Raw genomic sequence first — 15,712 nt, forward strand, 5'->3', positions numbered from 1 at the left:
AGTGATAGAAACTGTTAAATCAGATAGTGAGGTGTACTTTATTTGAAATAAAAATTATGTAAATATTTTTTTTAGCATATGATAATATTTTCTAAAATCTTTTTTCACAATCAGCAATACATAAATTATTGTATTGCTGGATAATTTAAATTATGCCCAAACTTGTGGTGTGGTGCTACTAAATAGGTACTGAGTACTTAAGCTCGATTCGATAATATAAAGAAAAATGATTTCAACTTAAACCCGTTTTTATCTATAAGAAAAATTGATGTTTTTATTTAAAAAAAAAAAACTATGAATAATAAAAAACAATCACATATAAGTACATCAAACTACATTTCAATGCCAAATTTTATTTAATTACGTGTTTCGTAAATCCGTAGTACAATACAATCCCACTTAAAATAAAATAAAATTGTAGTTATTTGTAGTGTTTCCGGGATCTAATACATTTTTTCTGTTTTCTTATTCGTTGTAGATGATTTAATCAATTGATAAAATTTCCGACTTACTTGATAGTAAACAGAAATTCGGAACACTAAAGAAATCAATTGGTCACTTTAAAATATTTTTATACCATTAGTCACGTATTATAAATATAAAAATATGTTTTATTTCGCATGAAATAAAATATTTTCCCATGAATACTTTTGACTGTTCGTCGGCATATTTTTTTAAAAACTAATTGCGCATACCACGGCAATTACATGTAATATTATTGATTTTTTTTACCTGTTGCTAAAACGTAGGTATTTACAGCTGTTATTCTGTGTCAATGTTTATTTTTTTCTGTTGCAACTTTATTATGTTGATTTAAAATTGACAAATTTGTCACCAGAGGAGTTGACGTTGACGGTAAAGCTTATGATAAGTTGACATCCATCGACCTCAATAAAATTGATACAAGTTAATTTGTTTTGTTCAGACCGACAAAACTCTATAAGTACCTATCCATGTATGTTGTATGAGAAATGATAAATAAATTGTCAACCATCAGGTCATACCATTGGATAGGTGACTGAATTTCAATTACTATTTACATAATATTATTATATTATATTTCTACTAAAAACTGTGACAGCAAAGCACAATATTGTGTTTTTTTGTAAACCTATACTGCGTTTAATACAAACCAACATTTATTACTTCGTTATAAGAACAACATGATTTTAATATTATACATTATAATAATTTATTATAGCGTATAGCCCGTTTACACGTGCTTGGTTTTACTAGCGACAGTACGTATTATCGTGACCATAATGATAAAATGCAAATGTAAATACGTATTATCGTGCATATTGCAAGACTGCATTCGTGGATCAAAAAAGTTTAGCGGCTTCTGAATTTTCACGAGATAGTTGCAACATACATGACGTATGCGCATGCGCAGTAGAACAATAGAGGCAAACCTGCCAGAAAAAAAAGACGAACTACACCGCGCAAAGCATTTTGACGTTTACCAATTTTCACAAATCACCATACAATGACAACAAAGCGTCTTGTTTTCGCTTGAAGAATGAAATTGGTGAGACAGTCAGCACTTTTGCGTGTAAACAGTTAGTATCGCGATAGTTTAATTTACACACTATCGGTGCCAGTAAATCGATACACGTGTACTAATATGACACATAAAACGATGTGCAGTAATATAATATAGGTATACCTATACGTAGCAATGCATTTTTTTAAATCACGTATGTAGAGGAATTATAATATAATTTTATTATCAATGTGAAGAAACAAAAAAATATGTTTTTTCGATAACTTACAAATTACTCGATCAATATATATGAAACTGACACAGCTTATAGACGATATTGTTGGTAGGTACCAACATAGACTTGTAGTAATGATTTCCGATAAAGTAGACGATAATTAACGCACTTGCAACGATGGAAGCGTCAGTAGAAAAGCATGCGCCTATCATTTGAACCATTTTATTCTTTAAACTTTCTCACCGTATTTCATATGGACGGAGTCGTTGACGATCGCTAGCTATAAAATAAATATAATATAATACTTACTTACCCAAAAAAAAATCTAACACAATCAAATATATATATATATATAATTAACATTATACATCGATTATTTGTTAAGTATCTAAAACTTCCAATATAATATTTTGAAAACACATTGAGAAATATCTTATTAAAACGACAACATATAATTACGATGGTTCACCTTTTCTGAACATACGATGTTTCTCAATATTTCAATCGTATTTATAATAAAGTTCATGTTTATGTAATAACGCATTAGTGGGAAGTTTTAGATAATCAAAAAATATGTTATGCCTAATAAACTCTACCTGTAAACATTTCAACCAGATAGGCTGTTACAGCTTTAATTGATTTCGCAAACATCTTTATTTGGATCCACTGCCAGAAAGATAGTAAAAATATTTACATTCAACCGAAAGATTTGTAGAGTATTTTTTATTTGTTGAAAATCTGTTTAATAATTTTCTAATTTACCAAAACAACCCATTATCTATAACGTTATAATACCTATTATTACGTTCAATATAAGCCATCGCTATTTTCCTAATCTGGCAAATTTTATGTGTTCTGATTAGTTGGGTACTAATTTTAAAATAATATAAATTATAAAAAAAAACTAACGTGACAGTTTTTTGTGTGAGTAATGATCACATAGCGTTGTTATTAATAGAGTAAAAACTAAAAATTTAGTTAAAACATGAACTATATAATTTTAATAATGATAAAAGTGATAATATTGCCACATCCTGTTTCCCTACGTACGTACGTCTTAAAATTTAGAAGGAAGTGGCAATACTTACTCCAAGGATTTTCTTTCTTTTTTAAATGATGAATAATTTAATTATTGCATCACTTTAAACCTATAAGAAATGAGTCTATTCTTTATTGTAATTTACGACACAATATTCCGCACACAAGAGGGGGAGAGGGGTTCGTGTCTGGAAGATAGTAAAGTTATTGTCTTGTGAATGGTTTAATTGATTCATATTTATATTAATAGTTTTGAATGTGAATTTGTAGTAATGCGGACAATGAGATTCATGATCTTCTGAGGGAGAAACAGTACGTCGATTGGATACATAGTTAGGGAAAATTAGTCACGCCCACTTCACGAAAATCTTCCTTAATATATAAATTTCATTCGGCCCTATACCGGTAGTCCAGTGCGTAACGGGCTAGCCTTTCATCCGGAGGATCCGCTCCGGGTTCCCACAATCCATTATGTGATTTTCTCAAATCCTGGGTATTGTGATTGTTTCTCTTCTATTACTAATTACACTACTGTCATTGGGCCTCGTGGCTTGTTATAGTGTGAAAAAAATGAATACATTATAAATAATACAAAAAATCTTTGTTATTTTATGTTTTAACAAAATCGAGGGAAAAAACATTATTTTATATCGAGTTGATTTTTTATTGGTTCGCCATTAAATTTAAATACAACGTAGGTATCTAATCTAAGCAATCCGTTCATTGAGATACACTTTTTCAGATAACATAACTTGTTTATATCGTGGTCGATGCTTGAAAGTGATAAATATTATTAAACTTAGTACTAACTATACTACACTTTATCACTTTAGCGGTCGATAGTCGCCTTATGTATAGAATAGACTCACTGGACTGCAATTTTTAATTAAGTATGACCTTTTTGAATTTTTGATAGTGACAATCAGTAAAAAATAATTCTTTACAGAGATATTATTTGGTAGCAAATGCATTATTGCATTTCTTCAATGGACGGAATAATATGTTCTTTTACCGTAAATTTGAATTCAGACATCTGAATATCTTTGATTATTCTTGAAATCAAATATTATCTTTTGGCACACCCTAATTTCTCACGGCATACCAGTGTACCATGGCATACTGGATAGCCCTAATGTAGTAGTAATACAAAAGTTTTTTTTTATTTTCCATTAAATGTATCGTTTAAATCGGTAACAGCCAGTAACAGCAAACAAATGTCAAAATAAATATAGGCACATTTTTATTTTACAATCTTTGAACTCTAAAAGTTCAACGTTTACATTATTTTTGAATAAACTGTTAAGTTCAATTTTGTTTATTAATAAACCTGGTTACCAGTGAGTGATACTATTTATCTTTTCCTTTGAACTGTACGCGTTGGTAATATCATAAGAAACACGTCCATACTTCCATCACACGGGATTAGACCAACGCGTTTCCAAATATGTGCGCTATTTCTGTATCGCTTCTATTCGTCGTAAATAAAGCTTCTAGCATAAATATTTACTTGACTGGAGTGAGTGCCACACAATCGTACACATTTGTTAGAATTTATATCTTTATTTAACAAACTTGCTTTATCTTATCAGTTAGCATCCGAAATAACGTGATGACGTTGACTAAACAGAACTGTGCATTATTATTATTACGATAAAAACAGTTTAACATATTTATATTGTTTTTATGTTGTATTCACAATAGAAAAAATACATTGTTATATTCAACACTTCCTCTTGAAATACTGTGTATACAAACTGAATTAATAAAATTTACTCGTAATATCTCAATAACATTAGTAAGTGAGTCAAATACCGTTTAATTAAAATTAGTTTTGATAGTATGGGATCAATGAAACAGATAATAACAACCCACATAAATTGATACAACTAGGGCAGTGGTGTTTTCATGTCACGCGTTTGAAGTGAAAAAATACCTATAATAATAATAAATGACAGGTCGCATTGTATTAATGTAAATTCGGTCCTTACATTACATATAATATTATCGCACTAACTTCATCAGGCGGCGGAGGAAGCCGCGCGAACCTCTGATTTTGATCGATTTACAAAAATCTTGACACCAACCAGTGTAGCGAGAGAACGCCTCATTTGATTTCATTTCTACCCACAAAAATGGATGCACCAAATAAGAAATAAAAACTTAGTACCTAGTAGTAATTCTGGCTGGCAGTTTCAAAATATGGTGGACCGAAATGTATGACGTAATTGAAAAAAAATAATAAACCTATTATATGCGTGCTGTATATGTTCTGTTAAGCCGTGTTGACACGGTCCAAGTACGATCCAAGTACACTTGGACCGAGAGCCATCCAAGCGCACTCATATGGGACATCTTCATACAAATTACTCCTATCAGTCCTATCCAAGCTATTTGGACCGCGTCCTACTAATCCAAGCTAGCTTGGATAGGAATAATTAGTATAAAGATGTCTCATATGAGTGCACTTGGAATTGGATGGCACTCGGTCCAAGTGTACTTGGATCGTACTTGGACCGTGTCAACGCGCTTTTAAGTGGTATCTAGAACGTCATCATTTATAATTTTTAAAAACCATTTTCCTATGAAAATCTGCTCGGCACGTCAAACAGTTGAAAAATAATATTTGGGAAATTTTGGCACGCGTATGTAAAAAGGTTCGTCAACCCTGAACTACGGTTTTCAAGAAAAAAAAATCATTGACTGTTTTTTAAATAAAAATATGTTATTTATTATAATCAGCATCATGAGCGCTACAACCCTAGGTGGATCCTGGATTCCTCCAACAACTCTCTCCACCTATCACTACCGAAAAGTAACCGCTTTCCAGTTCGATACCGCGTATATACGGTAGTCATTAAAATCTCCATCTCTTCTTCTTCGTCGTATTGGATTGCTCGACGTTACACTCTTTACTATTCGGTGAACATGACCAATCATCATACAAACCATTTTAAAGGAATAGAGGGAAGAACCGATATGCGCCCTGCATAAAAAAGGAGACTGACTGCAATACATAATTACGGAGTAGTAACACTCCTTTACTGGGCATACAAAGTGTTAAAATATATTATATAGCAGTGACGTGCGGTTCATTGATGCTGTGGATGCTGTGGATGCAGCGCACCCCTAAATTCGAGTGCTTAAAGTCAGACAACGTTATCTACAAAAAAGTGTTTTTTGTTTTTTTGAGATAATGTTATTTTACATTTACGGCTACATGATAGTCAAACAACGTTATGTCAATCTTTTCTAATTTCTTATTAAATCATCAGTAAAGTTTAACGCTAACTACATAAGTTAACCTTGTTTTCATATTTTTTTTAAACTATCCCTATAAATTTTAACATCATCATAAGCAAGATAAATGTACAATACACAATAAATTATAAAATATTAACATTAGGTTTTAAATAAACATTTCCCTTGTTGAGTTACAAGAATCTAAAATAACGATTTTTGGCTCTCCTGTAAAGTTGCACTTTTGTAGATAGTGTTTTTTGACACTAAGCCCTCGAATTATTCCAAGCTAATTAAAATATTTAATATACCCTTAGGATCTATATTTATCAATAGCGAAGGGTGGAGGTAGGCTGTTAAGATCCGCAATAAAAAGTGCACATTTAACTTTGTTAGTCATACGTATTTGTTTTTATTGAACTAAGACTATAATTTACAGATGGTATCAGTTAGTTTTTAAAAACCAATTAAACCCTGCCAAAACCGAACCATAATAGTTTTGGTATATTTTGGGCGATAGGACAAAATTTTGCATACTTTTTCATTCATTCTTATTTGTTTTCATTAAGTACATTAAGAATACATAATATTACACACATTGTTGGTTATTTTTTAAAATTCATTAAGCCCTGCCTAAACCAAACTATGTATGTATAATAGATCAAAAATATTATTCTATCTATAAAATATTCAAGGTTATGTATGATTTAATTGCATAATTTTAGATGTTTCATAGATAGACGAGTATGTTTTGACTATTATCTATTATGGCTTGGTTTTCGCAGGGTTTAATTCAATTTTAAAAACTTACCAACACCATCTGTATATTGTAGTCTTATTTCAATGAAAACAAATTCGTATGACTGACAAAGTTTATAGTGTGCACTATTTATGGTGGATCTTAACAGGCCACCTCCACCCTTCGCCACTGAATTTTTAAATAAAATCATTTTACTGTCATGGATATTAGGTAATACATTATAGATAAAAATGTTTACTATAGTACCAACTTAAATAATACCCGTACGTTGTAGCGATCACTACATTTCCAATACTCACGGTTGTAAAATGTACAATATTTTTCTATAATATCTAGGTACTTACACACAAATCACTCATTAATTAAATTTATCCAGTTCAAGTAATACATATTTTAATCAACTATTTTTCCGACAAACTATACATCATCTTAAAAGTCAATTAATTGATAAATGTTAGTTGCAGGGATTTTGTTATGATTCGGGTAATATTTAGGAGAAAATTGTTTATTTATAATATTTTGGTATAATTTAATTATTCTATGACTGGTTTAAATTGGTTTTAACCCCTCTTTTAAATTTTCTGACGAATTGAATGCTGTAACTGGAATATCATTTGTAATTAGATTAGTAGATTAATACGATAACAATTATACCTATTCAATATAAAAATTATTGGAAATTTAATCATCAAATATTTTATTTAGTTATCGTTTATCTACTATGAATTATTGAGAAAAAATAATTATAAAATTCAAATTTAATGAAAAATCATACTTTTTCATTCATATAGACTGTGACTGTATACATAATATACCTAAAGCACGAAAATATCGAATGAAGATACTAGATTCGGTGAAACCGGTGTTTATTAAAATCACGATGTTTTAATTCGAATGGTTCAATTGAATTAAACTACGATTTTGTGTATGTACGATAGAAAACGTTTGATTGAAAACATCCGTACACTTCGACCGAATATGCACTTTAGTGATGATTAGATGATTTTAGTGATGGTTGAATTAACGTACCGTTAAAGTAAAATGGTAGTAAAGTGGAAATTATAAACTTCTCTAGAATCTGCATGGAAACGTTACAAGTTATAATATTATTAAATAATATAAGTACCTACCTAATATAATATATTTATTAATATGGGTTTTGATTATTTTCAATATTTAGTTTTTGATTAAAAGGTACCTAACCGTTGTACGATAATTATTAATACTTAGGTATTAACCGCGTCCGGAAACTTGTACGTATACAGTTCAGTTTACACTTTACAGGAAGCCAGCAACGAAAAAAATTGTATTTTGCAGAAATCAGCTATGAAAATTGAATTAATTTTCATATTGAATTTAATAAAATTGGAGACCGTATAGTATGCGGTCATCTTTTTCCGATAAGAAAGCTCACAATTTACATGTAACCCTTACTAACAAGATACTTACAATAAGTACAATTTGATTACGATTTGATATATCATATCTAGTATATAGAAATTAGTAATGAGACTTAGTAAAATCATAACTCATATTATGGTAGTTTATCTCGCAACCGAATCCTTACATTTCAAATAATTATTTTTAACTAATAACATGTTTTAACACCTGCTTCAAATACGTATGCATTTGACGGCTGCAGAATCATACTATTATTGATCGATTTGTGGGTCAATGTAAAACTCCGCAGGCAAAATAATCATTTAGAACAGATTTGGCTCTCTTGCTTCTGTTACAGTAAGTTCTGTAAGTAATTTATCGGGTTGAGTCACCATGTTCAATGGAAACAAAAGATTTCAATATCCCACTTAATTATGGACCTATCAACGTTTAGTGTCGAATAGAAATTAACTTTCAAATAATATATAATAAAATAACTAATAATGCGACTTTTCATTGTAAATAACTTATTTGTCTGTAATAATAATTACAAGTATTTAACAATTATGTGGTGTAATTTTATTGATTTCTGTAAGGTGTATTATTTTTATGGCTGAATAGATAAGTGGTTGGTTTTATGACATTATATCGGAAATTACATAACATAGAAAGTTCTCTTGTATTCCGGAAAAATTTAACGCTGATTAAAAAAACCTTTTCATTCATTATTGGCAAGACATTTAACATTTAATACAGGTAAAACAAAACGATTGTGTCATTGTTATCATGGGAAAGAGATCATTATTTCGATATAGTAACACTTTTTACATTATTAGGTAAAATACTTTTTTATCCGGATCAATGACACTGCAGACATTAATAATTACGTCGATAGCTTTTACTAATATAGACGTACCTACTTATATTATATTTTTTAAATTTTATTTATAACTGTGGTCTTTGTTCAATAAATTATACTTGTATAATTTGTAATTTAGACATCTGTATAGGTAAAATTTTACTTAAGTTTGAGAACTCTTTCGTTTGGTATACAAACTATATATAAATTAAAATTTATCATTACAATTTCTTCTTCAGTTTGTAGGGAGTAATTAATGGCTCAAATTATTCCACAGACCATAGACATTGAACTACATTAGAATAATTGAATATATCACGTTCGTTTTTTTGTTAGTTATATTATTATATAGTATGCACAACACAATGATATGGCAGTTGTAGCCACCCACATAGAAAAAAATGCATAGAAATTACAGACCTAGTTGTCGTACGATTTACATTAGCTGATTGCATTGACTTATATATATATGTACTTGCCGCACCCATACTTTAAAAAAATCAAAATAAAGTGTACATAGACATTAGCAGAATAGGTGAAATACATGAACGCGAATCTACAATTCTACACTATTAAAATTATTTCAAAACATTTGTCATTCGATCAACGTTTTGAAAAATATGATACTTACTTATTGTTTTTTTTTATTTTATTCCGTTATTACTAAAAAGCTATCGGACGAATATTGATGAAATTTGCATATTTTATTGACTGCATTATTGGTACCTACCAATTTAGTAGAGCTCAATAATATCTCAAAAGGTTCCGAAGTTACAAGATGAAACTTCTCAAACATAACCCACTTGCATAAATCCATCACGAGTAATTAAGGTGATCAGATAGCAGTGATGGAGTGGAGGGTGAGGGGCGCGTAGAGGCATGCGCGCCTAGATCCAACGGTTGACTATACAGGATGATAAATTACATTCGAATCAGCCTAAATATTATTAATTAATTTAATTTCTATATTATAAGCGGACGAAGTCGCGAGCGATCGCTAGTTTGCAATATATGTAGGTAAAGTTTATGTTTCAGTCATATTCTTTTTTTTATTTACAAAATATTGGCATTTGAACAATTAAATCCGGAAGTAGGGAAGTCATATTGAAAGAAAAGATATCGATACCTAGTATCGAAGTATCAGTCAAGAAATATCGATACTTTTTGACAACACTACCCGTAAGTCCATATACACGGTCTCTCGTAATATTTTATTTTTCAAATATTGTGCCAAAATAGCTGAATATATTCTAATCACTAATCTATTTTCGATATAAAGAAAGTACAGTCACTCTTTAAAAGGCAGATAGGACCTTGTACCTCCAATAATATACGCATTTCATAAAAATGTGGGTGTGCCCTTGTAAGCATTTTGTATCCAGGTTGCAGTAAAATACAGAACAAGCTGGTCGAAGTATTTACTAGACTTCTTACTGAATAGCACAATATTTAATCAGATTCTGTAGTTCAATGTTAGTTAATTTTAAGCAATACTTCAGAAGGTACCTTAAAGTCCCATGGCCTAACTAACAGTACGTACTACACCACTTTATGTGTTGTTTTATATTATGTACAATATGTAATTGATCATTTTCCCGTGCCACAATAACTGCAACATAATGTGAATGTTTCATGTTCAAAATGATTATAATATACTTCAAGTTTCAGGGTTTATCTTGACAATAACTAATATGTAAACATTTAAAAATGGAATTTACTGTTTGTTGAATCTAAAACTGTGTTGAAAAGTTTGTAGTTTTGACAGATGAGAGTAATAATAGTGTGAAGTTTGTTGCAAATTTTTCCAGAAATATTCATTGAATCCTCTTCTTTTAAATTTCACTCGTATGCAGGTATTTATCCAATAGAAAAAAAATCTTATCTGGCAATTCCATTATTGTTAATGCTACTTAAGTCCGAAATCGAAGATCAATAATTAATGCAATGAACACGTCCTATAATAAATTATAATATTAATTATACCATTTACTTAGACTACCATTTTGGACTTGGTGTTAGAAAATGGAGAGGAATCATATTTCACGCTGATAATATCAGAATTATTAGTAATAATCTTTACTTCTTTTTAAGGGCATAATAAAACATTGATATTATTTTAATAATCAAACTCAATGGCGTACGACAAACGTGTAATGATCTCGCTGTTTAGTATTAAAGATAGAACTGTCACATATATATTGAATATTTTCTACATTTGATGCCAGACGGCATTATTGATGATCGAACTGCAACGTATACACCTCCGCGAGTTTTCACGTGCAAGCAATTACCATTGTGCAAGACATTTGGACAGTGACGTGCCTAGAATATTTCATAACTGGGATAAAGACATGGTATTATAAATTACAAAATTAAACTGTGACTACGAAATAAAAATGTGACACAATATTAAATACTTCAGAATAAATCGTTCGATTTTAAAATTTGGAATTCAGCTCATCTGAATGACTCAAAATAAATGTTAGCATGCAGCGCCTTCACTATACTATATCCATTTAGGACATTTCACTTTTGAAGGGCATATTTAATTTTCATTTAGTTACGAAATAATACATATAAATAAGTTGATTCCCTTGCCAAGGTATTTATTAATTTAGTTCAGGTTATCGTAGGTAGATACATTATGTATTGCCATAATCAAGTATAAACACATTCTTATCTATTGTTAAAACATCTTATCTTCATAATTAAACTTATTATTACATTTCCATCGATAAGCCAAAGTTAGAGGTATCTCAATCTAGATATCTAACTAGTAACGAAGCAGGTAGGAATGTCAATTTACTATATTAAATTTGATAGGTACTATATTGTATATTATGGTCGCTATCGCCGACTGTGTTTTAATCGCTTCTGTCGTATCGTTTCGTCTCGCACAGACCTTCTCCCACTATTTTTTAGTTAGTTTAGAAATTGAAAAAATATTCATAACAAATATCTTCCTCCCGTTAGACATTGAAACGAAAAAAGAATTTCTTGAGAAACTGGAGAAATCAATAAACCGATCTTGAATTCCCAATAATGAAAGATTCTCTAATATTTTTTCTTGTATCTCGAATTGAGAAACTGCAATCTCTATTGGAGTTATATCTCGTAAATAGTCAGCTGTGTGAATACTTCGTTTCCGGGTTATATCGATCGAAATAGAAAAGTATATTTTACAACCGTACAGTTAATATAAATGACCGTCTTATTAAAATTTATTCGATCAATGCCCAATGCATGTGGGTATACTGTTACTGTTTGGAATATTATATTTTTGTCGGTCTCCAAAGCGATTGCAACTGGGTACATATAAGGAGAAACCGGAAGTGCATTTTGAATATAATCTGAATATGAATGAAAAACAAGATATTATTATCATATTTTGTTAACAACGAAAGTTTTGTATATTAGATCAATATATGGGCTATATGCACATACATTATTGACTAAAACACAATAATATTACAGCCTTCTGTTTTATCAACTATTTTCATTTTTTAACTTCTTTTAACCAATATTTTTTTCATAGTAACAATACTATCAAATTCTGTACGTGTACAAAATATATACCTACTAATAATATCACAATGGTATGAGTACTTTGAAACCAAACTAAGAGTCTGTATTATTATAATATTAACAAAAAAAAATATTTTCTATATAAGGCATAATACTCGTAGGTATATAAAAATATAATATAAGTTTACTTGGTCAAGATTCTTCTCCGTTTTACGTTTGACCACATTTAATCCTTGTCTGTATTGAACGCTTCAAATTTATAATTTGTTATGTTCATTATATATAAAATAAATAAATTTGAATTTGAATTTGAATCCTTTACACGCAGACGGAACACCTGTTGTACACTAATTAATTGGACATTCGATACAATTAGCATGTTATTTAAATGCGGTCATAAAGTTAAATAACATGTTAATTATATCCAATGGTCAACTACTCCAAACGCTCCAGTCGCGGTGTTAGCACTAAATTAGTGTAATTATTTCAATGTCATGATAATTGAAACATTATTTATCTAGAATAAAGAGATGCACTATAGGACATAGGTTAATTCGTTCGCTAACTTTCGATAGAAAACTGCACCAAAAGAAAGTGATCCTGCAAAGCTATTTTTTTAGAATTATTAATAACCATGTCTTTGCTTTTTCGAACAAGGTAGTTGTTATATAAAAATATATATATATAAAAAAATGCGGTGAACGAAGTTTTCTTTGTTACAAGCGTAGATAAGTCGTTGGTTTTAACGTTAGTTTATTTTTTCTACTGTATTGTATTTTCAAATAAGATCACTTTTTTTATTTTGATAAGTCATTAAATGCTTAATTGCGAACAAACATAACAACCAAAAATAAAATTGGACGTATGTTATCGACAATCATTTGTATGATTTTAGGTAAGTAATTAATTGATTTCTGTGAGTTAAAATATTTTTTTCGTATGCTTTCAGCGATTCTTGTATGAAATTATATGCATAATAATATTATGTACTTATATAATATGTATTTTTGGTTTTGTTGAATCTTCACAATGACCCAAGTCAGACGAATTTCAGTGGTCACGTGGTGCCCACAATAATTGTGAAGAGTGCAACATACGCGTTGGCCGGTAAATGTTTACCATATTACTCTATCTGCAGTGTCGGTGTTTCAATGCGCATCAAAGGACGCCTATTTTTGCTTAGCCTATTAAAGGGGGGGGGTATAGGGGTTTGAAATTATATGTCAACTTATCCGTTTTTGGAAATATACATTTATTTTAAAAAGTACGGTTCGTTATTATTAAATACTTTGTAACTCAGCATGAAATGACGCTGTTTTATTTTATTTTACTTAATTAATTATTCCAAAAATTGCACAAAAAGTAAACGACCATTTTACCTCCACATAGTGAAGGTTACTTAGAAATACTAGTTAACTATAGGGCCCTCATATTGAATCGAACACATATTGAAAAAAAAAAAACAACAGCAAACACAGGATTGAACCCATGACCACGGGTTCAGATACTAGGGCTATTTTGTTGGATATATTGAGTCCATTTTGCGGAATATTAAATTTCAAATTAAAAGGTGGAAAATAGGGAATCCAATATTTTTTATGAAGATTAGTTTTAAGAAACTCATAAAAATTCAATCCAGAAAGTCCATGTCCTGGGATCAAAACATACTCAACAACAAAAATGACATGTGATATTTACTCAGTTGCGAGATTCAAATCTACCGTCCATTTCAGAAGTAGATATTATCGTTAATTCCACAGTTGGGCGCCAGTAACAATATAATATTATGTACCTAGTAAGATAAAATAATTTATATACCTAGTATACCGATATAATACAGATAAAAAAGTCTTCCGTAAATGTTTTGATAAATTTAAGCAAATATAAGTATTGACTCTAAACAGGCGGGACATTATCGTGAAATGTTGAATATTAATTTGTATGTATTTAGGTGAATAATGTTATCGATGATGACTTTTGTATGAGCAAATTATTACTCATCGTCGACGATAGCTCCATAGCAATTTTACTGTAAATATTGTTTATAATTATTAATAATATTAAAAACCGTTTAGTAAGTAACATAGTAGGTATATATTAGTCATTTGCGGTAAGTGAATATTTTAAATTATACCGCAACATAAACATTTTGTCAGAATATTATATTGTCAAAGTTCATATTATTAGTGTACTATCCAGAACATTTTTTCATCGTGTATTATTTTATTTTTTTAAATTAATCTTTCATAATATAAAAATCAAAATGAAAAATTTTAACAACCTACACCAATACCAAAAATAATAAGCATACAACATAACAATCTATAATGATATGTATATTATCATAAATTCCATCTACGATATTAATGTCCATCAATGTACTTAACGGAAAAATACTTTAACATAATTGAAATACGGATTGGTTATATACATATAAAACTAGACAAGTATTTTATCATGATGTACCTATAATATTAGATTTTATATGACATTTTATTGTTAGTAGGAACATAATATAGAAGAAAAACATCGTTCATATTATTATGATTTATGAGTGTAGGTAAATATAAACAGATACATTCTATTTATAGAATAGATATTGTTATGATGTTTTTAATTTATATTGTGTTTGGATTAAGATGGAAAATTCAATAGTATATACCTATTTTGAAATGAATTAAACATACCGATTAAAGGTTGTCTCGTACTGTTTGATTTCTTTCCGGGAAAACTCATGAAATTCAGTGTAAACATTCACCACTTTGTATTGACGTTTAACCTCTTTGCCCTCCTCCAGATCTTCGTTGATCTGCTGCCTCCTGGAAAGGATTGAGCTTAGTTCACTGTCTGCAGACATTTTCGAGATTAAAAATGCGATCTCTATGTAAAACTTTGTGCGAAAATCGTCGCTCGGATTTCAGGCAATCCTTTGAAATGAGGCTTGATTGTGGAAACAACCTTTATGATCGGCGGCCGCGACGCAACTGTCTGCGTAGTGAGCGCGGACTACTGAGTAGGCTACTATCAGTTTGTGTTAACCTTCAGGTATGTCTGCGCGAATTTAATAAAGCGGCTATATTTTCAGGATTATTTAAAAACCCCTAAAAAATAGCCTGCCTTCAGTAAATAGCCAAAGGATTAAAAGGAGATAAATAATTATCCAGGAAAAGAAATATTCATTTTGATGTAAATAAA

General features: G+C 30.0%; 1 protein-coding gene across 1 annotated transcript in view; it reads right to left on the bottom strand.

Annotated features, from left to right (window-relative positions):
- Swip-1 (EF-hand domain-containing protein D2 homolog Swip-1) overlaps positions 1-15,507 on the bottom strand; it is a 44,025-nt gene extending 28,518 nt beyond the window's left edge. Inside the window, exon 1 of the mRNA XM_085952394.1 lies at positions 15,205-15,507. Within this exon, the coding sequence (XP_085808520.1) occupies positions 15,205-15,374 (170 nt within the window). The 5' untranslated portion in view covers positions 15,375-15,507. The remainder of the gene's footprint in view (positions 1-15,204) is intronic.
- Between the last annotated feature and the right edge of the window lie 205 nt (positions 15,508-15,712).

The sequence above is a fragment of the Rhyacophila brunnea genome, unplaced genomic scaffold (assembly GCF_057557595.1).
Source record: "Rhyacophila brunnea isolate RB1 unplaced genomic scaffold, BYU_Rbru_1.0 scaffold_3, whole genome shotgun sequence".
NCBI classification, from domain to species: Eukaryota; Metazoa; Arthropoda; class Insecta; order Trichoptera; family Rhyacophilidae; genus Rhyacophila; species Rhyacophila brunnea.